The sequence below is a fragment of the Herpailurus yagouaroundi genome, unplaced genomic scaffold (genome assembly GCF_014898765.1).
Source record: "Herpailurus yagouaroundi ecotype Mexico unplaced genomic scaffold, PumYag 163, whole genome shotgun sequence".
Lineage (NCBI taxonomy): Eukaryota > Metazoa > Chordata > Mammalia > Carnivora > Felidae > Herpailurus > Herpailurus yagouaroundi.
The window spans coordinates 37,951,013-37,977,016 of NW_024412404.1; the positions used below are offsets into that span (position 1 = coordinate 37,951,013).

General features: G+C 51.5%; 1 protein-coding gene across 10 annotated transcripts; it reads right to left on the reverse strand.

Moving 5' to 3' along the window:
• Window positions 1-613: 613 nt before the first annotated feature.
• On the reverse strand, window positions 614-25,475 carry HPS1 (HPS1 biogenesis of lysosomal organelles complex 3 subunit 1). Of its 10 annotated transcripts, none has more exons than XM_040486107.1 (20): window positions 25,372-25,475; window positions 23,812-23,932; window positions 21,923-22,039; window positions 17,507-17,644; window positions 17,148-17,290; window positions 16,632-16,740; window positions 14,029-14,189; window positions 13,446-13,548; window positions 12,785-12,883; window positions 12,591-12,660; window positions 10,594-10,649; window positions 9,106-9,273; window positions 8,831-9,010; window positions 7,683-7,744; window positions 7,012-7,146; window positions 6,863-6,928; window positions 5,625-5,769; window positions 3,422-3,535; window positions 1,841-1,923; window positions 1,193-1,355 (listed from the first exon to the last, which is right to left on the reverse strand). In XM_040486107.1, the coding sequence occupies exons 3-20, from the start codon at window positions 22,037-22,039 to the stop codon at window positions 1,193-1,195; spliced, it is 2,112 nt and encodes a 703-aa protein (XP_040342041.1). In that variant the 5' UTR covers window positions 23,812-23,932; window positions 25,372-25,475. The 10 variants fall into 10 exon arrangements, with proteins under 10 accessions (XP_040342042.1, XP_040342033.1, XP_040342043.1 ...); XM_040486101.1 differs by having other exon boundaries at window positions 21,923-22,097; XM_040486105.1 differs by having other exon boundaries at window positions 21,923-22,097; window positions 23,812-23,923; window positions 25,372-25,427.
• Window positions 25,476-26,004: the final 529 nt, after the last annotated feature.

Consider the following 26,004-nt stretch of genomic DNA (forward strand, 5'->3'; position numbering starts at 1 on the left):
GGATACCCTACAGAGCAGTGGGCTTCTACACTTAGTTTTCCCCTTCGTGCTCTTCTGGGTCTTACACAATTGAGGTTTGAAATCTCCATTCATTAAGTCAAGATATCATGAAGGAATGCAGTCCCAGTCACCTCAGCTGACAATGTCCCTCACTGCCACCTTCTGAGGACGTTAGTGTGAGATGTCCTTCTAGCTCTTTCGGTACCTCTGTCCTCCCCCCCACACCTCCACCTCCACCAGCTATTCCCTTAACAGAAAAGAACAGTCTCCTCTGCATGAGTTTCGGCTCAAGACTAGAGACCCGAAGGCCTGGCTGCTGTCAGCATGTCATACAGGGGGCCTGGGTGCCTACTTCTGCCATGGCGCTTCTCTCATCCCTGTGGCGGACGCTCCCCAGTCCCAGGGCTCTGGTGGTCTCTTGTTCTTGTGTGTCTCCTGGGGTGGGAGCTTCTAGGTTAGAGGAGAGGGACTGCACCACCCGGGGCTGGGGTTCTCAACCCAGGGCACACAGGGGTCGGCTGGCATGTTTTCAAAAACCTATACCTGGGATCCACAGGCCCAAGTGACACAAACCTCTGAGTGGGAGCTGGGAAGGAGTCGAGACAGAGCAGGGTGCAAAGGGGCCAGACTGCTGGGCACCAAGGACAGCCCAGGAGCCCAGGCACGTTTGGCTTGAACCACCACCACCAGCATTTATTGAGCACCTGCCATGTGTCCGGCAGCCCTCACGGCCACCCTGAGAGGTAGGGGCTATCGGTGGAGGAAACCTGCCCAGGGTCGTAGGGAGGAAGAGGCACAGCGTGAATCGCAGCCCGGCTAGGCGGCACCTTTCATCTGGAGAAGGAAATGGCTTCCTGAGGGAGCTCTTTCTCCACTCCAACAGCATGAGGAGGCATCTTCAGACACCTGCAGGCACTGGGGACTTCCTGTCTCCTGGGCATAGATGGAGAGGCAGCTCTGAAAGCAGCCGACCCAGTTCTAACCTCGCAGCCACTACTGTTTTAGGGAGACCAAGGGACCCTCTCTGGCCTCCCTCCTCCTCCAGAGACAAGGATTTGGGGGTTTGTTACTTGGAGGGGAGACTAGTCTAAGGGGGTTCAAGAGACCCCGGGGACTGTGCTATCCCTAGGTGAGTGCTATACGAGGGGACCAGGATACACAAAGACCGCGCCGGAGCACTGTGCCCTGGCCCCTAGAGCAAGGGGACGCGGGAGGTTTCCCACAGGCGCCGGGCCAGCTCGCCGGCCTGCTGCACCAGCACGTCTGTGGGGATGACCGACAGGTGGAGGGCCAGCAGCTCGTGGCACTTGACAGCCTCAGCGGGATGGCCCTTGCTATAGTAGCGCAGGAGCTTCCTGGAGGAAGACAGGGGACAGGATTCAGGTACGAGGCTGCAGCAGCCCTCCCAGAACCAGGGGTCTCTCCCAGCACGGCACAGGCACTGCCACCTCGCGAGGCCCCAGCACCTGGCTGGCAAAGCCTTCCCGCCCCTCGCTGACCTAACCACAGGAGGATCAGCCCCAGGCTGCACGGGCCACCCCCTGGGGTTCCCCGTGTGGGTCTGGTGATGGCAGTGTCCAAGCTAAGGGATGCCACAGAGCCAGCGGGGAAGCCCTAGGGCCCCAGCGCGGATGCCGGCAGATGCTGCTGAGAGTGTGGGAACCAGGAGACGGGCAGAAACCTGGGTGTGCTCCGTGCCCACCCCTCTCTCACTGAACACGGGGCTGGGCAGGAAGGAGCTTCGAGGGGGGCATTCCTGAAGGAGGAGCTGCTCCTCTATGGGGGAGTGGCACTTATCTGGGCACCCACTCTTCCCAACAGTCTTGTAAACTGGGGTCACCTGTAGTAGTCTCCTCCCAGCACGCCGATGGAGGCCGAGTCATCCGAGAGGACGGGCACTTCTATTATCTGGAGTTTGTACCCCTGAGGAGGAGAAACATCTTGAATGGGAGGTGGAGGTACGGTGGAAAGAACATGGGCACGAGTCAGACACCATGTTCAAGGACTGGCTCAGCCCTGCTTGGTGAGTGCTTGCTGTTTGGACCTCTTTTTGCATCATTTTCTCATCTGTGCAGTAGGAATAACAGTAACCACCCAGTGAACACTGGAGGTGACGTATATAAAGTTCTGAGTGTCCTGCCTGGTCCACGTGTGGTAGCCCTCACTCTCATCAATGGGAGCACCTGGGTCAGTGGCCAGCATGGGTTCAGGAAGGCTGCCAGGAAGGCGACCCAAGGAGGTGTCATGCAGGGTCTGCAAGGGCAACACATTATCAAAAGGCCCAACTCCCTGTTTTGGAAGTGACAGAAATCTCCAGGGTAGGATGAGGAGGAGAAGGAAATTAAGACCTGCTGGGCAGCTTGTGTCCCAGTCCTGGTCACGGGGTTCCTTCCAATGCCCACGTGGGCACTGTGGGGCCCATCGTGTGGGTGAGGTGCCCTTGGCGTATTAAGTGGCTGCCCAAGACAGCACAGGTGCAGGCAGCCCCCACAGCCAGCTCTGTCCCCCACACTTCTGCTTCAGTCTGTCACTCTGTCATGCCAGCCACACACACGAAGCCCTGTCTCCCCCTAGAAACCCAGGTAAAGGTTGTACACACATCCTGGGCACCGAGTGCAAAGAGGAGCCTGCAGGTCAGGAGAGCCGAGTCTGGGCTCTGGCTTCATCATTTATGATCCTGGTGGCTCTGGCCACGGAGTTTAATCTCCAGGCATCAGTGTCTCGATCTGTAAAATGGGTCCAATGATACTCGCCCCCAACCATGGCCCATGGGAGGATGTGAGGTTGCCAGAAGAGTGATGAGGGACCCAGTAAGCACCCTACCTTCCGGAAAGCACTGGCCATCGCTCTCAGGCCAGAAGGAATGGCCCCTACAGAGCTGGAACACAAAACAAAGAGAAACAGGAAAGAGAAGAGAGAGCAAGAGAGAGACACCAAGCTCCCACGACCTGTGCTTACACTGTTGAAACAGTGAGTCTAGAGAGAGAAATACGGGAATAGGAGGCCATACTGTCATCTTCACCTCGGGCAGGTTGCTTCACTGCTTTGAACCTCAGTTTATCCGCCTTTACCCGGGGAATGACAGTGTGCCATGCTTCGTTAAGAGCGGCTGTCAGCTGATCACCAGACCCCGAGCAGCCCTTCTCAAGGGGCACACACCCACTCGTCCACGTGTTACCTGGACACTGCCTTGCCTGACGGCCTGAGCTTTTCAGACGGCTGGTGGAGGGGTCACAAGGCGCACATGAAAGTGGGACCTCTGAGGTCCGGGTCCCAAAGGCTGTGCTTACCTGTCAGTCCCACTAGGGACAAGAATTGATGAAGAGACAGAGGGACTGAACAGAGAGCAAAAGAAGAGTATCATAGTCAGCAGAGAGAAGAGCATTTCAGGACGGCCGGCCCCGGGCCTGGCCACACCCACCATCTCGTTCTCAAACCACAGGAAGTAGGAGCAGCAGAAGTCCCCCTCTCGGAAGAGCAGCGTGGTGTAGCCCTTCTGCAGGTATCTGCGGGCCAGCCGGGTCAGAGACCAGACCTGGGGAAACAGGGAAAGTGCTCGAAGCTGCCCTGCCCACCATGGCCTGCGGGGCCAGCCCCCTCCCCACAGTGGGGCTAGGCCTCACTCAGGCTCTTGCCTCTGGAAGGAAAGCACTCAGAGAAGGAGCTCTCGGTAGGCCAGCGGCTGCTCCTTCTCCCCCTTTTCCTTAGTGTCAGGGCGTGACCTGGGTCAGAGCAGGAGCTCAGAAATAAATTACTGGATGGATGGACGGATTACCCCTCCAAACACTGTGACAATAAAATATACATAAAAACACGTGAAGTAACTTTACACCGAAGCCATCCATCCGTTAGGAAACTGATCACCAGACCCCGAAAATCGCCCAAGGGCATTGTTAAGTTAGTAGAACAGGAAATGAAGGTGTGGCCACCCATTCCCCCCCTCCCCATCCCCTCCAGGGCCTGCAACTCTGGCATAGGTTCTGTGCCAGGAAGGTGCTGGTGAACTGCTGGAACACACTGAGTACCCTGAGTCAGGCATGTCCTCTGCTTCAGGGGTGAAGTCCCAACTAGGGTTCACCAAGGAGTTCGACAGAAACACAGTGACCAGGTGCTCATATGGGTTACATCCCCCGGGCGATATTCTCTTGCCTCATTCAAGGACTTCCTAATGTTGCCTGTGAACTGCCCACGGGAGGGCAGCCTGGGCAGCCTGGGTCCCCCATTTCCCAGGGCTGCAAAAGGCCTGATGAGCTCTCTCACCAAAAAGCTTAGCGGAAGGTGTACATGATTCACTGCAAGCCAGACCACAATGTCATGTCTAATTACATCTGCAAACAAATACATGGATTTGCTATATTTTTCAGGAAAGCAATTTGACAACAGGTATCAATAACCTTAAAAACATTCCTCCCATTTGCCTTAATAATTCCATTTCTGGGAATCCATATTGAGAAAAGAATCAGAGATGAGGACAAAGATGGACGCACAAAGGTGTGCACTGCAGAATTATTTACGACCACGAAAGCCTGGAAACAATCTAAATGCTCAACGTTGGGGAAATGGCTAAGGAAATTATGTTACGTTCACATGATGGACTACTGTGGACTTGTTAAAAATCATGTTTATAAAGAATTAATGACATGAGGAAATGCATCAGATGGAGAGTAAAGTGAAACTGTGGGTAAACACACTGCATACCCAGAATATGCAATTATAACCAAGGACAACGAGCTGCACAGAAAAACAGTGAAAAGAAATGCGGAGAGAGAACTCCAACAACTTCCAGAAAGATGGGTGAAGAGGATGGTACCAGCAAATGCTCAATGAATTGTATCATTTGTGCCACGTACTGTGCTAAACAGTCAACATGCAGCATCTCACGCATCTGTAATCTCTGCAGCTCCAGGACGTCAATAGTATCACTAGCCTTTTACAGATGAGGACACAGAACCTCAGACTAAGTAATACCTCAGCCCCACAGCCAGGGAAAGGCAGAGCCGGCACAGGCCTTCTGTTGCCCTCTTTACTCTAACCATTGGCATATACTTTCTTTAGACAACTCTAATATATGTTTATATACTATGCTACATGCTATATATATAGTATATAAATACACCTATGCTAGTTTGCTATGAAATAGTCAGTTAAGGAGAATGAATACAGGACCCCCCAGGGAAATGGTTCTTCAGTACAAACCACCTCCTGTTAAATCCTGTATCCAAACTGACTGACCTTGTGTCTCGTCCTCCCACGTGAGTTAATTCAGCAAATACTTACTGGGATTTATTTAAGCCAAGCACAATGTTAAGTCCTGGTCATTTCCCCCTTTGAACCCACTGCCCAGATGTGCTTATGCAGCATATTAGAAGACACCCAGGAAGGTGCCCACGTGGCCCCGAGGGCCAGGGCCCTAGAGTGACAAAGACCGGCTGCTAGCCTTAGGAAGCCACAGGCAGCTGGGGGCAGATGCTGACAGAAGAGTACGGTACCGGTTAAGGGGGGCAGGGTGCGCTTGGGGCCTCACGGGAGCCCCAAGGGTGGGGCATCAGTCCTTCCTGAGCAGGCGGCAGGCCGCACATCTTGTCCGACAGGGGTGAAGAGTACCCGGGCCGGGCAATGCTTACCTTGGTTCTGATGAAGGCGGCCAGCGGTCCCCTGCCCAGTTCTGATGAAGTCCTTTTACTACTGCTGAGGGAAGGGGCCACCATCTGGCCGGTCGTGCGGTCCACATAGATGAAATGCACCAAGCCTGGGAAGTCTTCTAGGTAGGTGAAGGTCAGAGTTAAGGTGCTCATAAAGCCAGGGACCAGGGAAGGTGCTACTCTGTCCTCCACCTAGGATTCTAGCAAGGCTAAGCAGTGGAGTCAGGAGACCAGGCCCACCAAGCCGTCCTCTCCCCACAGGTTGCCCTGTCGGTCAACCCCTGGTGTCCCTGTTTTCCTGGATCTCTTTACCTCTGAACTCCCCAGCGCTGAGAAATTCTATCATGCAAACAAAATGGATCCCTTGATACTAGCACACTTAACACAGGGAATTCTGGACCTAAGAGCAATAGGGTATTGTTTGTATTTTATCATTTTCATGAGGGATGAGCCTAAATCTTACATGTGGTGAGGCTGGTGTGAGAGCAGAGTTACCTAATGAATGAGCCTAGCTGACTACCCAACCCAAACACCTCGGCGTGGTTTTGTTCATCTCTCCACACATCACCTGTGAAGCTGGAAGGTTCCCACTGGAGAGGGGAACAGCCAACATGGCAGGGTGGTGGCTGCTGGCTAACGAGGGCCTCTGTCATCCCTTTCACCCGCATACCACAGGCAAGAGTCTTGGGAGATTGAAGGCCTGACATTTTAGAGATCTTAATACAGGAAAAACTCCTTCTATAAAGTTCCAGGGAAAATTAGTATTTGATAAAACTAGTGTTCCAGAATAAAAGGGTCAAACAGGTCTTGCAGATGGTTTTTTAAACAGGGATAAACATATTTGGTGCAGGCCTCCTCAGAGCCTTCATGTCCCACTGTGTACTGTGACTTCTAAGGAAGACGTGGCCTCTCAAACCTCCCTGACCCCAGGACCCCTGCCCGCCTGCAACACCTGTTACCACTCCGCTGGCTGGACGTCAACATAAACGCTCTCTGAAGCTATGAAGCAACTGTGGGACAGCAGGGGTTTGTGAAGTTTCAGCCTTGGAGTCTTCCTACGGACAAGACATCCATGACAACATCTCCTATCATTTTTCTTTGAAGAAGCTGAGGCGGTGGAACGTATACACTCCTTCCAGAAAGCCAGCAGTCCTTCAGAGTGGCAGGTGGTGGGGACAGGCAGACGTGAGGGGCTTCTTGGTGCTCAGGCATCAGGATATGACACCATGGTGATGTTCCTCCTGCTCTTCACCAACAAAAAGTCCTTCCAGTCCGTCAGCTTTTCTCTGCCGAGGAAGCAGGGGAGGCAGGGTGTGGTGAGGGGCCCCAACTCCCACTCTGGTGACCCAAATGCCACACCCACACTTACTGCATGAGTGTCTGCACCTGGTCCTGCAGCTGCTGGGGCAGATGCGGGCCTCCCCGGCCCGGGGCCGTGGACAGGAAGCTGAGACGGTAGACGGCGCAAAGCTGCCGCTTCACCTTCCCACACGCCTGAAGCAGCCTGGACACCGAGAGAGGAGAGCATGACAGCACGAAGGGCCCTGGAGGGTGGGCCGTCGCAGGTGTACCGAGGACACACACCTAGGACCGCCCTTCATCCCAGGAGTCACCCCTGCTCCTGACGGGCAACAGACAGCTGCTGAAGCACACCCTTGCCCTCAGAGGGCAGGGCAGCTCCCCGGTTTTCCACCAATGTGGTGCCTGTGTACTTGGGTTGAAGCTTCTAGAATCTCCCCCCTGCCCCCGGCCTCTATGGTTTTTTTTTTTTTTATCGAGACATGAGGGAAGTGCGCCCTTCAGTGCTGGAGCTGGGCACGATGCTGAGCCCCTGTCCCACGTTAAGTTCTCCAGGCTCTCACCTCCACCTGTAACTCCTCTGCTTCCCAGCCTCCCTCCAGCGTCTAGGACCGGACTCCACTGTCCTGAAGCCCCCTCGGCCCTCATAAGCACCTTCCTGAGCATTCTCTGCCTCTTGGCCTGGAGGAAATCGTCCCTCTGTCCACACGACTCCCCCCATCCTCAGAGGCCCCCACTCACTCCCAGGATGATCCGGGTTCGCTCCTGGAGAAGGCCTTGCTCTTGAACTCCAGCCAGGTGCTCTGTAGGAGGACAGAAGACAGATCAGCTTCCTGATGATGTCCCCACAGTGCGATCCAGGGGAGACTCTTGCGATGTTGAGCTCTGAGAGGGACCCACGCTCCCTGACTGCTCTGTATTTAGGCTCAGAGCACATCTGCCTTCACACAGTCAAAGCTGGCTCTCCACCAGGTCCCCCCCCAGCTCTCTGCACCCCCTAACACACCCATTCTATTCACTCAGCAGGCACTTCTTTAAAGAGCAGTATCTGTGTGGCAGGCACCGGGCTCGCTGCTTAGCTGGTACAGACATGTAAAGTAATACTCTCAGAGTGACAGGTGAGTGCACCAAAGAGGAGTGGACACAGGGCAGGCGCCGGGGTGCTGAGGTGGGTGAGCTCCTCAAATGGGGACTCTGCATTCTAACCCAGTGCTGTGATGGCCCGCAGCATGGCAAGATGCTGGGCAGACTCCTCAGAGGTACCTGGGTCTGCCTGGGTCTCGGCTCCGCTCACTTGCTCGGCCTCCTCTGATCCTTCTTCTCATTTCAGACCCACGTGCACTGCAGCCACAGCGCATCTCAGGTCCTCAGACAGACCCAAGCACCACCAGCTGTGTCCCCTGGGTGGTCTATCCCTCCTGAACTTCCTCTAGGCTCCCGGCATAGCCTGTGCTGTTGCTACTGCTTACTTAGCATCGCTAGACCTCATCTCTGACCTGGGCTCTAAGCCTCCTCCCCCGCCCCGCCCAGGGTGGTAGGCTGTGTCCTGCATTTCCGTGTGACCTGACACAACGGGAGGGGTGCCACGGGCAGGCGGCCAGCCCTCACGGAGTCCTAAGGCCAAGCTCTGGTCCCACCAGCTGAGTAATCTCGGCCAAACCATCATCTAGGTGAGCTCCAGTCTCCTCTATGCCATGGGAATTACAATTCGTGTTGTGCCAAACTCACGTGAAAATGCTCTGAAAATGCTGCTGTAAGTTTCTGTTATCATTTCGTACTGGGGGAAACAAGGGTTACACACCTACGGTGGGGCAGGGCCAAGGCCTAGAGGCTCCTGAAGGCCCTGCCTCCTCTCCCAGAGGCCGGCATGTCTGGGAATCAGGTCTCACCTGAATCTCTTGCCCCCCACGACTCTTGACAAACTTGTCCATCCTCTGGCGCAGGTCTCCCATGAGGGGGTGGGACCGCAGGGTGCTCCCGGCCTCCTGCCCCTCCTTCAGCTTCTTCTCCAGGAGGGAAAACCCATCCAGCAGCTGGTACAGGACCAGGGCCAGGGGGGTGTTGGGGCACTAAGGGAAGGAGCACAGGGCAGGATGAACGGGGCAGCCTGTGGGGAAGGCGCCCAGGCTGGGGCGTTGCCGAAGCAGGTGGGGGTTGCTCATGCCTTGGTCAGGAGCACCATGTTGATGCCGGGCCACAGGGGCAGGCAGTACATGGTGTGGGGCACCATAGGGCAATAGCTCTCTTTCACGCTGGCATCCAGGAAAATCCTTCTGGGGCTGGAAGGGACCAGGGAGTGAGGGACCAGGGTCTGGAGGGTGTCTTCAGCGATCTGTGGAGGAAAGAGCCATCGGTGGGGGAGCCGCCTGGCCTCTGCCTCACATACCTACCCATGGTTGCCCATTCGCTGTGCTCCCTGTGAACCATGGGGATAAATATATCAGTTCCAAGAAATCCAGTTCTTAAAAGTCCCCGAGCTCTGTCACAGCGGCCCCAGCAGCTCCAGGGCTGCTACTGTTTGTCTCCCTGTTTCTTCTGAGCCTTGCTGCCCAGAGTCAGGTCTGGAGGGCAGGCAGGGGCCATGGGCAACAGGATCTGGGGAAGGTGGTAGAAGAGACACTGAAAAGGCAGGAAAAATGGGGGTGGGGGGAGCTCCCTCCCAAGCCTTCACTCGGACAGAAGCATTTCAATAACGCTGTTATCCTACCCACCCTCAGAGCATCTGTCAGCCAGTACCATGGAGGAAAATTGAGGCATAGATGGGCTAAATGAGCCGGACTCCAGCCTTACTAAATGAGTAAGAAAGCCTCTGGTGGGGAAAAAGCAGAACATTGAGATCAGCAGAGATGCCACAAGCCGTTGTCTATCAGGATGGCACAGCAGTCCTAGCTAGAACAGCAAAATAACTGGAGACAGCACACCAGCTGTGCCGCCACTCCGCTAAATAAGGAGCACGGGCATGTAACCGACTTCTTGTTTTTAAGTTTATTTATCTTGAGAGAGAGAGAGAGAGAGAATGGGGGAGGGGCAGAGAAAGAGAGGGGGGAGAAAGAGAATCCCAAGTAGGCTCCGCACTGTCAGCGCAGAGCCTGACATGGGGCTCGAGCTCACAAACCGTGAGATCACGACCTGAGCCGAAGTCGGATGCTTAACCGACTGAGCCACCCAGGCACCCTGGCATATGATGGACTCTTAAACAATCCTTAAAAACCAGTGCTAAGTAAATGGAAAAACGTTTAAGGAAAAAAGTGTAATGAAGTACATTAGGACTCAGTTTTGGTAAATGAAAAAAAAATATATGCAGTGTGTAAGTACACATACATACGTGATTGCACATATATAAAATCATACGGAAGATTAGAAGGGAAACACCCCAAAATCATAGTAGTACTTAACATCTGGGAGAGGATTCAGAGTGCTTTTTTACTCCTTTTCCATACTTTTGTATTTCCCAATTTTTCTACAATAAGTATATTTACTATCTAATTTTTAAAAAGTATTAAAACTTAAGCTGGACTTTCACTCCCAACAAGTGTGAGGAAGGTGGAATTTCTCAGGAGCTGAGGTCACCCTTCGCCCAGCACCTGCCTGGCCCCTGCCTCTGGGATGAGCTCTGTCCACCCCCCCCACCCCTGCCCCAGGAAAAACTCACCTGGATCTGGGGAGCATCGGTGGGTGGGGTGCCCCCATCCAGCCAGACAGTGCTGCCTACAGGACATAGGTAATAACATAACATGAATAACATGAAAATGTGAATAATGGCCCAGCAGCATGTCAGGAGGGGAGGATGGGGCGGAGTACCTGGCAGGGACAAGAGCACTTAGTATGGGCCGGAGCAGCATGGCCCTGCTCAAGGGACCCCAAACCGGAAGTACAGGGTGAATTCTGCAGTCTCAGGGCTAAAGCAGCCTGGGGAAGAGAAAGCTCATCCCAGGGCCGGCTGCTGGGTCCAAGCTCCTGAGGATGGACCTGGCAATGGCGCCAGGTGTGTTCCTCAGCAACCCCCCTCCCAACGTGGGCCCCTTAATCCCCTCCTCCACTCGGCCCTCCAGACTCCTTCAGGTCTCTATCACAGCGCCTCTTCACCAGGAGGCGGCAGTCACATTTCCCCAGTTACTCAGTTGGCAAACTCGGAGCACCTACTATGTGTAGGGAAATGAGCTGGATTTCCTTTGCCAGCCTAGCTCACAGAAACTTACTGAACCCACTACCTATCTGAAATATTACATGTTGGTAATAACATCCTTCTCCCTTATACTTCATTGCAAATAACGGTCATCTATAATCATGTTTCTCTAGGGAAGCCTGTTTGCATGTTTTCAAACACCTGATTTACAAATGAATGAGTACAACTCAAGCCATTTGTAAGCGGTGAGTTCCAAGCACTTTGAAATGGCATTATTTACAGCTCTGAGGCATAAAGTCTAACCACTGAGAAAGAGGCCAGGAGGAGGATTGTGATGAATGAGGGAAGGGAGCAGCAAGAAGAAAGGAGCATGATCACCCCAAAGCAGTGTTTCTCAATGTGCTCTGGGCTCAATGGAGAGCTCAGAGAGCTGAGGGTAGCTAAGGACCCTCAGAAATGTGCAAGCCTATAGGAGGTGGTGCATGACCTCAGGGGTCCCAGGCTCCCTGAAGCCCATCCAAGGACTTAAAGTTAAGAACATCTAACCCACTGGTTTTCAACTGTGGCTGCACATGAGACCTTTTAAAAGTCTTGATGTCCAGGCCACATCCCAGACCAATTAAGTCAGAATCTCTGGCACAGGCAGGCCCAGCTTCAGCATTTTTTAAAGATCCCTAGGTGAGCCCCCTGTGCAGCAGGGCTGAGAACCACTGTTCTAACTTAAATCTGTGCATAGTACTGGTTCCCACTCTGATGCTCACTGGCTTCTTGGGGGAAATTTCTAGAAGTATTCACACCTGGGGCCCAGTCTGTGGACTATATAGCTTAACTGGTCTGGCTGAAGCTGCCTGCATGATTCTAACGTGCAGCCAATGTTGAAAACTGGTGGCTTAAGGGTACCACACAGTAAATTCCGTTCAAAACTCAGTCCCTGAGAAGTTTCTTCTCCTGAAATCATGGCTTTTTTCTATCAGGTGAAATGAACCATATGATCCTTCCTTTTCCCCTAAGAAATTCACAGATAAATGTGAGCCCATTCAGAGGGACTATAACAGTACAGATTTTGGCTTATCTGTTTTTTCTAAGCAATGTTGTCAATTTTTTTTGGTTAGCAACATTTTGAATATATATATATTTTTTTATTGTTTACCCACCCAAATACTCTGGAAAAAACAGCAAAGTACAGAAATGTTTCTATTTATAATTTAAGTCATTATACTTGAAATCAAATGATTATTAATTATAGTTACTTATTAATTGATTACAAGAAAATAAAAGCAGAGAATATACCTTATGGTAAATAAATTTTTAAATGAAATCAATTTGTCACAAAAAGCTTTAGGACTCATTTGAAGGGCCATCCTTGAATTCATGCCAGAGCCGGGGGGGCGGGGATTGGTGGACAGAGCAGGACCCACAGGAAGCATCAGGCTCTAGGAATCTCTGCACCTGCCCCTGTGCCCTCACAAGGTGATGCCAATGGGCCCCTCCCCCCTCCCCTCCTCCTCCTCCCCGGGCCTCACCTGAGCTCCGTTCTCCAGGGGAAGGAGCTGGTGTGAAGTACTCCTCAGGGAGGGAGAAGCTGTCTGTGTCCTGCGTGGGGTGGGGGTGGGGGCGGGGAGGCAAGAGGGTGTCTTGGGCTGACAGCCAGGAGAGCCTCCCACAGGCGGCTCAACCCCAGCCCCTCTCCCCTCCGCAGGGTGGGTCCACCACACACGGTTGCTGCAGAACTCCTCCTGGTGGGGGCTGCAGAACCAGGGCTGCAGGCCTGCTGCATGGGGATGTTATGGCTGCTCCGGGGCCTCCGTGGACAAGGCTGCCATGGTCAAGGAAGACCTAGTTAGAGCGTGTCTGACCAGCTCCTCCCCACAGAGCCCAACACCTCAGAGCACAGCCTCTAACCCTCTGCGCCCCCCACAACAAGGCAGCCACGGGCGAGCTCACTTTCCACAGAGGTTTCATCTCTAGGTAGCCTGATCTGTCTCCAGACTACAGAAATTACAGAAATTCCAACACACTGACAATCAAACCACCACCACTGAGGATAATGGGGATGGCGGCAAGCGAAGGTGCTGGCTAGCACTTACCAGACACCCCAGGCACTGCTGGGCTCTAGGTAAACTGTCCCCTTCACTCCTCCAAACCCTGTCCCACTGCACAGATGAGGGACACGAGGCTTAGAGCAGCAAGCACTCCAAAAATCTGCACTTTTCACCGACTAAACTGCATTCTAGAATTCCTGTTACATCTGAAAGCAGCAGAAGTCGAGCCCAACCCCAGGACCAGTACTGTGACCCTGAACTACGGCCTCCCTAGATTGCCTGCCCAGCGTGCTCCAGAGGGGGGTTTTGGAGCTGCCCAGGGAGCTGGTCTAAGACCTGAGGGTCGTCATCCTCCACTGTGCTCTCACTGGGGTAGAGGTCCTGAACCAGGAGAACGAGGGCGAGGAGGTCGGCTGGCCGCAGGGAGCTGGCACTGTGGCTGCAGAGAGAACAGGCAGCTGTCAGCACGTGCCTGGGGCACGGGGCAGTGGCGCATGGGGCAGGGCGTCGTAGCGCGGTTCCTGACCTCAAGGAGTTTCGGAACATGTCAGCTGACCGCATCCTTCTTGGAGAAAGGCAAGGTGCAGATAAAACTAACCAATTCATTAATTCTAAAAATAAAACTTGGTTGTGTTAAAGAAGAAAAACTACCAACGAGAAATCACCAGGGACCAGTAACAGCATGTCAGGAAGTTCCAAAATTCAGATTTGGAGACAGTGTTCCAGAAAGACATAATTCAGAGAAGGGAATGAGCTGAGAGGGGTCACAAACTGAAGAGTCTGGGGAGGCTTCATGGAAGAGATGGGTCTTGAAGGTCTTCTTGGCTGGGGAGGTGGTGCTTTTCAGGTAGAGGAATAAGGGGCAAGGAGGAGGGGCTGGGGGGCCTCTGGGTCACTGCCTGCTGGGACCAGGGCTCACCTGGAGTAGAAAGCCAGCAGCTTGGAGTGCACGAGCAGGAAGGCATGCAGGGCCTCCTCGCCGGCCCTCTCGGGGCTGGAGTTGACAGCGTGGATGACGTGCCGCTCCAGGGCCTCTATGCACAGCTCACAGAGCTGAGGGTGAATCAGCCGCTCCACAGCCTGGCCATGGGTGAGAAGGGAAAGGAAACCACGTCACCGACCACTCTCTCCTGCTCCAGGTCCTGGCTGGTGGGTACATTCGCTCAGTCCATGCTGAGTGCGTGCTCTGTGACAGACACTTGGGAACGGGGAGACTCAGACCAGCACGGTCCCTGCCTTCCTGCAGTTTATGGTCTGGTCACTAGACTCCAGTGCATGAGACAGATAATATGCAAGGAAACAGACAAGATTAAAGCCAATTCTAGGGCGCCTGGGTGGCGCAGTCGGTTAAGCGTCCGACTTCAGCCAGGTCACGATCTCGCGGTCCGGGAGTTCGAGCCCTGCGTCGGGCTCTGGGCTGATGGCTCAGAGCCTGGAGCCTGTTTCTGATTCTGTGCCTCCCTCTCTCTCTGCCCCTCCCCCATTCATGCTCTGTCTCTCTTTGTCCCAAAAATAAATAAACGTTGAAAAAAAAAATTAAAAAAAAAAAAAAGCCAATTCTAATAAGTGCTGTGTAGGAAACACACGGTAATGAACAGCAGAGACCTACTTGGGTAGGGTATTTAAGGAAAATGTCCCTGCAGAAGGGACCTTTAAATTGCTATCTAAAGAACAAGAAATCCTATCAGAGAGAGTGGAGGGGGAGAATGCTGTAAGCTGAGAACAGAGCTTATGCAAAGGCCCTGAGGTGGGGAGAGAGTTTGGAACAGTGCCGTCCAACCAATATATAAGGCAAGCCCTATGCATAATTTAATATTTCCTAGTAATCTACATTAAAAAAGTAAAAAGAAACCGATGAAATTAATATTAGTAATTTATCGTGCCATTTCAACATATAAAAGCTTTATTAATGGGGCATTTGATGCTCTTTTTTTGTACTAAGTCGTCAAAATCCAGTCTGTATTCTACATGTACAGCAGAACTCAATTTGGACCAGCTACCTTTCAAATGTTCAATAACCAAATGTGGCTAATGACTACTAGACAGAATTAAATGTCAAGCACTCTTGAAATGGAAAGAAGTCCCAGGGGGTCAGTCCCCAGTGAGCGAGGCCAGAGAGGCACGAGATGAGGCTGGGGTGAGATCCACGGAGACAGATCACACAGGACCTGGTAGGTTCAGGAAGGAGTTTGGATTTTATCTTAACTGCATTAGGCCAGCTCCTACAAGAAGCTCTTCTGGATGTCTCCGAAAGAGGTGACCATGTCATCCTTCGTGCCACCTTGGATTTTGACAGGAAACCCAATATGGCACAACCAGAATGCTTTGTTGGATGTTCAGGTATATATGTCTGGCTCATCTCCTCTCAAGGGCAGGGACTGTGTCTTTATTCATCTCTATTCCCAGGGCCTGGCACACCTCTTAGAATACAGTGGGTACTATACATTTATCAGAAGAGTGAGTAAGCGGGGCGTGAAAATGAATCCTTCAGATCTATTTTCCAGTTCACTAATTCTCTTCCTAGTTATGTCTCCTCTACTATTTAACCCATCCCTTGAGATTTTTATTTTAATAATTATGTTTTCATTTCTAAAATATCTATATGGGTTCTCTTCCGGCTTTTATGTCTTTAAATATTTCACAGTTATTTTATATTCTGTACCTGATAATTCCAGGATATCAAGCTCCTTGGGATCTAAATCTACCGGTGATTGATTTTCCTCTCACTCGTGGTGGCTCATGTCCCTGTGCATCTGACTGTTAATTGTGAGCTCATATTCGTTTGCTCTTAACCTGTCCTCTAAAGCAGTGGCTTTCAAAGGGCGGTTCCTGGACCAGCATAATCGGCGTCACTGGTGAACTTGTCAGGAATGCAAATTCTAGAACCCCCCCCCCCCCCACTATGAGAAAAGGGAGGCCCAACAACCCCTATCTTGCAAGCCCTCTAGATGATTTGGATGAACACTGGAGTGTGAGAACCGCCAGTCTGGAGAGAATTTGTGCTTGTCTCTAAGGGGAGCCCGGAGTCTACTGGCAGTGACCACTTGAGCTCCTCAGGTCCAGGCTTGACCAGGGAGTCTTGGGCTCAGTCCCCAGTGCTGCTGGCCTAAGTTAGTCTTCTGGTGGTGGTGTTATCACCATCTACACTCAGGCAATCTTGCCTTTAGTGCTGCTTATTTATCACTGCTTTCCACTCTAGTTTCAGCTCAGTATAACTTTTTTGGGGGAGGGGACGGTCAGAGTTGAGGGGACCTTCAAAATTTCCACAATTTACTGTGAGCCCAGAATGACATGAAAAAGTCCGTTGTATCTAGGATCTGTTTTATTTCAGGAAACCCCATCAGGGTGTCCAAGCCACCACGTGGCCACAACAAGGCGCAACCTTCTAAATGCACGAGGTTGAGGGTCTGCCTGTGACCTCACTCATGATGGGGATGTGTGTGTCAAAACGTGGCCTGAAAGCTACACAGCCCTCCGACCTGACACTCCTCTGGCCTGAGGACTCCCACGCCCAGTAGTCACCTCCACGGCGAAGCACTGTTCTTGCTCACGCAGGCGGCCATAGGTCCGCAGCAGGCTCTGGAAATGCTCCCACACTTGCACGCGCCGCTCCAGGTCTGGGGGCCGCAGCCTGGGGGCAGAGCAGGAAAGACCCATGAGAAAGCTGCTTGTCCCAACCTTCAACCAAAGGGGCATAGTCCTAGAAGACAGTCAGGGCCAGGCGAGCTCACGCAACATGAACAAACGAGTGGGAGGGCCCTCTAGGTACAGAAGGGCCGAGTCCGGGCTGTGGCCGGGGCCATAGAGTGGGATGGGCACGGAATCAGGAGTCGGGCACCCAAGCAAATCACTTCACTTCTCGGTTTCCTTCACACACAGACATATGACACGAAGCCAGCCTGAGAGATCCGGGAAGGTACCAGGAAGGAGCCAGGGGGAGAGTGTGACTGGCCAGTTTCACAGAGGCCGGACACACCCTGCACAGCCTCGAGAGGGTGCTTAGCAAAGGATCTAGAGGGGACCGCCACGAGGACTCACTCCTTCCGGATGAGCTGGCCATCCACCGTGACCAGACCAAAGTGCACTTCGAACAGGTACTTGAGCACACACAGCTTCTGCCGCAGGTCGCCCTCACCTTCCGTGTGGTCTCCGTTGACGGCAATGAACAGGCATTCTCCAAACTGCAGGCAGAGGGGGCTGATGTCAGCCAGCCCCAGGGGACCCCTCCCTGTCCTGATCCCTGAGGACAGTGAGGGGAGGCTTAGGTCCCAGGGGACTTTGAGAGGGCGCAATTTCTGCCTTATGAAGGAGTCTAAAGTTCAAGATCAGGGAGAGGCATGTGGACAGCCCACAGAACTGAGGGAAGAGGAACATGGGTCCCAGAGCTACACGCTCACCAGGTGAAGGACATACAGGTAGTTGCCGTTCTCTGTTGAGAAGCAGGTGTATGTATCTGAGAGCTTCTCCAGCATGGTCATGGAGGAGATGATCACTGGGGCTAGCAGGGTGCTGAGCTGGTCCTCCAGGGCGGGAAGCTGCATGAGGGGAAGGAAGCCACACTGCTCAGAGTGCCAGGCCATGGGGACAAAGGCACAGAAAAGACCCAAGCCTTGTAGCAAGGCCTCTGCTGTTCAGGCTCTGAATCTAGGAGGAAACACTAAGGAATTAGGCCACATCTCCACAGTGGAATGTCTGGGGCATTTAATGGGAGAACTGAATGACTCTAAGGAAGTTCTCTCCATAACCCAAAGTCCATGCTTTTTGTTGGCAGTAGGTCTACGTTGGGGAACATATCCTAAGGAAAGTGATCTGGGATGGGGCAAAGACACACACATATAGACGTTCACTATGGAATCATTTACAGCAGCGAACAACTGTAAAAAGTGTAAATGCCCAGTGCCTGGGAAACAGATAAATAACAGTCCATTTAATGGTGGAAGAATATAGAGCTGTGTAAAATACTGGAGTGTTTCAGTGACATGGAAAATTCCTCTGCTATGATGTCATGTTAAAACAAAAAAGTGAATGCTCTGTATTTTAAAATGCATAGAAAAAACAAAGTATTGAGAAAATATTAAGAAAGGCAACACTATTAAAGTTACTCCTCCTGGCAGAGAGACTATGAGTGATTTGCCCCCTTTTTATGCTTCCGTACTTTCCCTATTTCCATCACAAGCCAACCTTTACCTCTACAAGATCTTCCTTCAACCATTCTCTCTGCCTTGCAAAGAAGGAATAAATAAACAAAACCAAAGAGAAACTGGACAAATTTGGTGACAATCCGCAACTACAACTGGCATGAAGCCAGTAGAACGGTCACCACTCAAACCCTCCATACTGGAATGACAAGAAAGAAGAGGTGACCTTCCCTACAGTGATGTCCGGAGACCTGAATCATGGAGAAAGCCAAGTCCCAACTCTGAGCCTGAGAAATCCGAAAGGAGAGGAGTAAGACCTTGTCCTGAAAAGAAAAATAGGCAACCGGCCAGGGGCAAAGTACAGCATTTACAACAGGGCCAAGACGCAGTACCGTGGCGGGTATTTTCTCCCAACTTCCTCAGCGCTCGGAAACCAAGCTGTGTCCAGCTGCTGCGGGAGTCTGTCAGTCAGGATTTAGCAGTGGTTTCTGCCCATCACTCAGGCCCCAGCTCAGGTGGCTCCTGACCACCAGGCCACCCTGCCCCCACTGCTCCCCACCTCTCTCTCTGTATAACTTCTTCAGCCCATTTTTCATTACCTGCACTCATGAGTTTATTTGCCACTGGGTTCACTGTCCGCCCTCCCTCTTTGGCCCGAAGTTCCACGAGAGCAGGATCATGCTATGTTCATGGCTTCACCCCCGGAGGCTGGAGCATAGTAGGTTCTCAATGAATATTTGTTGAATGAATATCCCTCCACATAGGCAAATGTTTGTTAAATTATTCACATGCCACAATTTTCTTGGACTGTCATCAACAAATTACGTTAATAGAAAGTCACTTAAAAATCTAGATTGTGTGTACAGCAACTCATTTTTAGAGTAGCAGCTTTTTCTGCAGGTGTAGCAAAGCAAGAATTTTTTGTTTTCTTTTGGTTGGGGAAGATGAAAATATTTGGCGTAGGCAGAGTGTAAGGGAATTACTATTACTTGGAATTATAAAGTGGTACATTATCTTTGAATGGCTTCTGAATCAACGTTTCTATTTATAGGAAATTATCCTAAGGAAATAATGAGATGTGGGATCAAATTCAAGCATAAATGTTCCCTACAGCAATAGTTTTAGCAAAGTAGAAGCAATATACATGCCCAGGATGGGAAAAATGGTTAAATAAATGATACATTTATTTATACGCTGGAATATAATGCTTCCATTAAGATTTATGCTTTTGAGACTATTTAACACAAAAGAATAATGCTTTTGATATAATGGCAAATGGAAAAAAAACAGGAAATAAAACTGTAAATGTGGTATGATCCCAACTACATATAAAAGATAAAGACCCAAAGGAAATACATAGAAAAGCTAATAGGTCTGGTGCTAGAATTATGGGCCATTTAAAAACAATTTCTCTGTATTTCCAAATTTCCTACAATTAATTCATGTTATTTATAGAATCAGAAAAAAAAATATGTGTCGTATACATAAAAAATAAAACTTTAAAGACAATTTTTTCTTTACATTAGTCATTTAGGAACTGAAAAATCAGGATTTTGCTCCTTTCCAAGGTTTTTGATAAAGAGGAAGATAAACACCAGCAGATAATTTGCTTCTTTTATTTTATTTATTCATTCATCTCTATACTGTGTGCCTTTATGTCAATATTATGGCAGGTTCCAGAGATATAGAGGTCTACTGATGGTTTGCTTCTTACATTTACCTGACTGAAATAGCAAAGAACTAAAATATATAAAAATTCTTAAAAAAAAACTGTATGTATTGACTGCTAAAAATAAAAGAGCCTAACAAATAAACTTGCTTTTTAGCTTAAATAAAACCACTAAAATGTCATGATCTCTGATATCTTTATTCCTAAAGACTGTGACAAGAATATCGGTGATGTTGAAGTGGATTAACCCGCTGAGGTGGAACTGGCTCAACGGGTAGTTAAGCTCAGCAGAGCGAGGAGGGGGCTGGCAGGCCACCAGTCTGTGCTGCTGCAGAAATGCAAGAACGCTCTCTACTGCTTCCCCTGCAAAGATTTTTAATACGAAATTCACCTGGAAAAAATGTCCAAGATAAATTACCCCTTTAAAACATAGAGTAGAAATTATTAGTGGAAAATGACAACTATCTCCAGGCTATAATATTTCAGTGTTGCCCTGGATATTCATACGCAAAAAATAAACTTTAATCCATAATTGCCATCATATCCAAAAATTCAAAATGGATCATCAGACCTAACAGAAAGCCCAAGATGATAAAACTTCCGGAAGAAAATACAGGGAAAACGCTGAGATCTCGGGTTGGGCAAAGATTTCTTATATATGACACCAAAAACATGATCCCTAAAAGCAAAAAAATGGATACGCTGGAGTTGTCAAATGAAAACTTCTGCTTTTTGCAAAATACTGGTTAGCGGATGCGAAGGCAACACAGAGTGGAAGAAAATACTTGCAAAAAACCTGTACCTAATACAGGACTTGCATCCAAAATATGTAATACTCTCAAAACTCATTAAGAATAGTAAGAAATAACCTACCCAAGACATAGATGGGCAAAATTTGGACCGGTTTCAATTTAAGAAGATACAGATGGCAAATAAACACATGAAATGATGTCAAAACCATCAATCATTAGGACATGAAAATTAACAGACAATGAGATTTCAATCGATACCTAGTAGAATGGTGAAAATGAAAAAGACTGACTATTGCCAAGGGTTAGCAAGGATACGGAGGAAGTGGAGCTCTCTCATACATGAGGAGTGGACTATGAAATGATACAACCCCTGTGGAAAAGTTTGCTAGTTTCTTAAAAAGTTAACATATACCTACGCGATCTAGCCATTGTGCCCTAGGTATTTTACCCCTGAAAAGTGAAAGGCGATGTCCATACAAAGACCTGAACGTGAATGTTCACAGCTGCTTTATTTTTAAGAGTCAAAAACTGGACACAGTCACCATCAACAGGTACACGGATATACAAACTGTGGTGTGCTGATACAATAGACTACCTCCCGCTCAGCAACGACAAGGAATAAACTATTGATAGATACTGCAACATGGATGAATCTCAAAATTATGCTGAAAGAAGCCAGACCAAAACCAAACCAACCCTGAGAATATACCGCATGCCTATAAAATACATTTATATAAAAGCCCATAAAATACAAACTCATCTACTGTGACAGAAAGCACATTGGTGGTTGGGGGAGGTGAGGGAGGGGTCACACATTTTTGAGATGGTGAGTATGTTTATTTTATTGATTGTGATAGAATCACAAGTGTGTGTATCTCAAACTGTACACTTTGTAGAGTAGGCCAATCATACCTTAGTATAGTTACTTAAGAGATTAACGTGTTAAGCTTATGCTAAACTTTTTAAGTAGAGAAGGCGAGGGCACCAAATTTCTCTGTTGTGTGATTAAAATTCTACCTCCTCCTCCTGTTCTCATGTAGCCTAGGGGGCCCTGGTGGAGTAGGGGTGAGGTCACTAACTCGAGAGCATCAAGAGGCCAACCTCTGAGGATGAGCAGCTGGGTGTTTAGGATGCTGGGCCACACGCACCACCCTGTTAGTTCCTCAGGCTGGGCCAGGAGTGGGTGGACAGGTTCACCCGCCTCCTGGTAGTTCTGTGCCGTTCTCTCCCATCCCCCCCCTGCCCTGCACTCACCTCTTCTCCCTCATTCTCCGGCTGCCCAAACTTCAGCCGCAGACTCTCTTCAAATTCCTCATCCGTCCAGTAGAAGAGGACCTCTGCACCTTCTGTGGCCACCAAAACACACTTCATCTGACAGGGAGAAGCAAGCTCAAGGTCACCTCCCGGCCCCTTCATCCACAAGCTCGGCCTGAGTAATGAAAACGATCACAATCCCAGCAGATACCTACTGAGCCGGCACTACTGCAGGGGCCTTCCTGGTGTTATTTCGTCAGACCCTCACCACAACCTGATGAGGTAGGAATCTTTAGTTATTCTCATTTTTTAGAGCAGGACCTAGCACAGCTTGGCGTGGCAGAGCCACTGGGATTTAAACCCAGGCCTAAGGCTGGGGCTCTTGCTTCTGTGTTTTCCAGCCTCTCACCAAAGTGTCAGACTTACCATGGGCCTACCTGCACCAAGCGTAAGGAAGGACCCAGCTCTCGATCTGGACATAGAAGAGGCACGCAGTATCATGGCTCACGGCAGACGGTCAGTGCCTGGCCTAGAATGCAGGGAGGCTAGTGCACCTCCCTTCAGGCAGTTCAGAGATATCCCCAAGGCAAACACATCTCCAGAAGACAAGCTTCAAAGCCCATGAGGAGTGGACTCAGGATTACATAATTTTATTAACAAGCTGCTTGTGCTCTGGGTAGAAACAGAGGCTGCCTAACCTTGTCCACCGTGCATTCTCACACCTGCTTGGCTGTAGCTTTCTCAGCCTCATCCCCCAGCGTCTCTGGCTCTTCCAAAGCACCTTCCCCACCCCCACCCCCCACACACCCTCTGTGGGGCACATTTTAATGCCTGATTATAGAAAATGTGTTTCATTATTCATCAGTGGGGAGATTCTTAACCCAGAGCTTCCCACACTATGCCTTTCATTCCTGGGGCACAGCAAGACACTGACCTCTCAACCCTTGGGACAGCCTGACCACGCCTGGTGAGGCCAGAGCTCTCAGGCCAGCTGCCTACAACTGAGAAAACCCCAGGCAGGGGCTTCACATCTTCTGTGCCTCAGTGAGCCACACGGGCATGATCACGCTATCTGTGTGCTAAGACGTGACAATGACTAGGGGACTCTGCTCTGACTGCCCCACGGGTGGATGTCCAATTTCCACAGGATCATAGCATCCTGAGGTCTGGGACTCCGTCACACTCTTCAGGATCCCCTACGTGCCCAGCTTAGTGGCACTTACTGAATTCCTCCCACATCTCTGGCTGCTTTATCAACTCTAACTCAGAGCACCTGGCCTCAAGGTGGTTCCACCCCAGTGAAAGAGTGCAGCCTATTCCCATGGAACCACAAAACACGAGGCAGAGACACGGAGGGCAACTGAATATGAAGTAAAGGTTGCTGGCTAAGGGCAGGTGGGCCTGGAAGAGACTGTTCTGGGACACCCAGGTGAGGGGGACAAAGACAGGGGCTCAAGGGGCCAGCCTGATGGGAAGGGAGTGTGTGTGCTGGGCAATGGAGGGCTGCAGAATGTGTGGCCAGGAGCAGAGAGCCCCCTGTGGGCTCGGAAGGGTGTGGGGAGTGACACACTGGTCACGGATGGGTGAGGTTAAGGTGACGGAGGCCGGCTGTCCTAGTGTGGGGTAACGAGGGTCCACTCCTTGGCGCAGGCCAGGCCAGGAAGGGGCTGACTCAAGAGGTATAGCTGGGAGTCACAGGCCTTGATGGCCCGGATGCAGGGGACGAAGGAGAAGATAGGCTAAGGTGACATCAGGAGGAAGAGCTGGGGCAGGGCTCTGCGGAGTCAGGGAAAGCTCAGTCTCCTGCCTGCCTCATGCTGTGTACCTCCCATGGCCCCAAAGCAGCCCTGGGGTGGGTGCCACCTGCCAGGTCGGGCAGGATCATCTACCTTGGCCAGGAGCACAGCAGAGCCTCCAGACAGCCAGGGGTTCAGAAAGGGCTGCAGTAGACACACTCTCGGTGACTAGCTTATGGAGAGCGGCAGCACAGCATCTCAGGTCCTGTAAATGCTTAAAACAGAGAGGTCATGAGGGCAAGCAGAGCCTTTCATCCGACTGCTGCCCATTTCTGGGAGGACAGGCTGGTGAAGGTCTCTCTCTGGCCCTTTGGCAGTCTGCTTAGGAGGTGCCCGGTGCCTGTATCCCGCTCACCCCTGGCCTCCCACAATGGGGAACAGGAACCGGCCAGCACGGTCCTTTGGACATAGCAGATGCCCACAAACATTAATTCCCACCTACTGTTTCCTTCCAGGCACTCTCATTTCACGTGGGTCACTCAGAGCCATGGTGTGGTCTGCAAACCTGCCCTGAGCAGCCCCAAGGGGCTTGCTATGAGTCACTAGACACACAGCACAGCCGTCCCAGGCCCACAGGGAAGCAGTCCCAGGAGAAGGGGAGTGATATCCCAGGAGGATGAAATCAACCAATAAAAAAGGCGCCAGAGACGGGGTTCTAGTTTTGGCCTGACCAAGGCACTTAACCCTCTCTGAGCCTCAAACTCCTGCTGTGAAACAGAAACCCTTGCTCTGCCTCCCTACACGGTTATAGTGAAAAGACAGAATAACCAGGCAGGAATCCCTTAGCAAACTCTTACATGGACGTGGGCTTATTTACTATTCTTATTTCCCGGCCTCCCTTTGTCAAATAACAGGGTGAACTAAACTGGTTCCAGAATCATTCACATTTTGATAAGAGGCAGAAACAATACAAAGGTGTAACCGAATTAGGAAACCAAACGTTGTAAGCAAATAAGAAGCACAAAAGGGTTTTTAGGGGCTCAACATCTTTTGCAACATAAGTGAGACTTGCTACATCACCGGCATAACTGGCCTAAATGACATATTCCCAGAAAAAATGGAAATGCTTTTCAGTGGACATTAGGTTCTCCTTTTTTATTCCAAAAAGCTGTTGAAAGAGAACCTTACTGGTGTCATTTTATGATTTCCCTGTTCTCTCTATCCTGCTCTAAAGAGGCAACACAGGACTCACTGAAGGCCCAGATGGCGTCGGGCCAACCTGGGGAAAACCCTCAGCCCCCATTTTCGCCACCTTCTCCAGCAAACCGCCCCTAAGGCCTCGGCGCCCGAACCCGCTCCGCTCCGTCTGGGCCCCCCGCCTTGCCCCTGCCGGGCTGGAGGGCCCAGGAGACGTGGCAGCCTTCCTGTCTGCCCCGCACTCCACACTTTATGCAGCCCCTCCCAAAACCCCGCGAAGCTCACAGCTACCCTGGGAAGGAGGCCCGGCTTGGGGTTCCCTCCCAACTCCGTGGCTGCTGAAAATTAGGAGAAGCAGAGGGCCCAGGGCCGGCGGGGGGAGGGCGGGGCCGGTGGGGCCGGTGCGGCCGGGGGGGGGGGGCCCCGCCCCCACTTCCGGGAGGGCCGCGCAGGGGGCCTCGGACGGAGCCCCGCAGCCCGCGGAGGGACCGGGCGGGCGGCGCTCGGGCCACGTACCGGCTAGCCGCCCTTCACCGCCAGACCGCCGGGCTCGCCGGCGCGCTTCCGGGTGCGGCCACGTGACCGACCGCGTGACACCCCCGCCCGGGAAGGGCTGGACGCGAGGGCGGGCTCCCCGGACTGCCAGCCCGCCCCCGCCCGGCGTCGCCTGTGCCCGCGGGCCAGTTCGCTCAGCCTAGCTTATGGGCTCCCTCGGCTCGGGCGCCTGCTGTTCAGCGGCCACGTTCTTCTTGCGGTCGAGGAGCGCGCCGAGGCCTGCGGAATTGGGGGGGGTGTCGCCCACAGCCGTCAGGGACACTGGGCTTGCCCTTCCGCTGGCTTGAGCTCTAGGGATTCCCCACCGAGGCATTAGGGACAGGCTCATTTTAGCCCCGTTTCACACAGGACGAAAGCCAGGCCCGAGAAGAACAACTAACTTGCAGAGGGGCTGAGTTAGGATCCGAACCCAGTTCTCCTGGCTCCCGCAAGGTTCCTTCCCACCCTCTGGCTTTAGCTGCCTTCCGTGACTGTTTTCCGTGGCCGGAGGAGAAGACACGGCCTGCAGAAGGGCCTGGTTGTCCCCACAGTGCCAACCCTTGAATTTCTTTATAAAGGTTCTCAATCCGTTTGGGGGTGGGGTGTACATTAGGG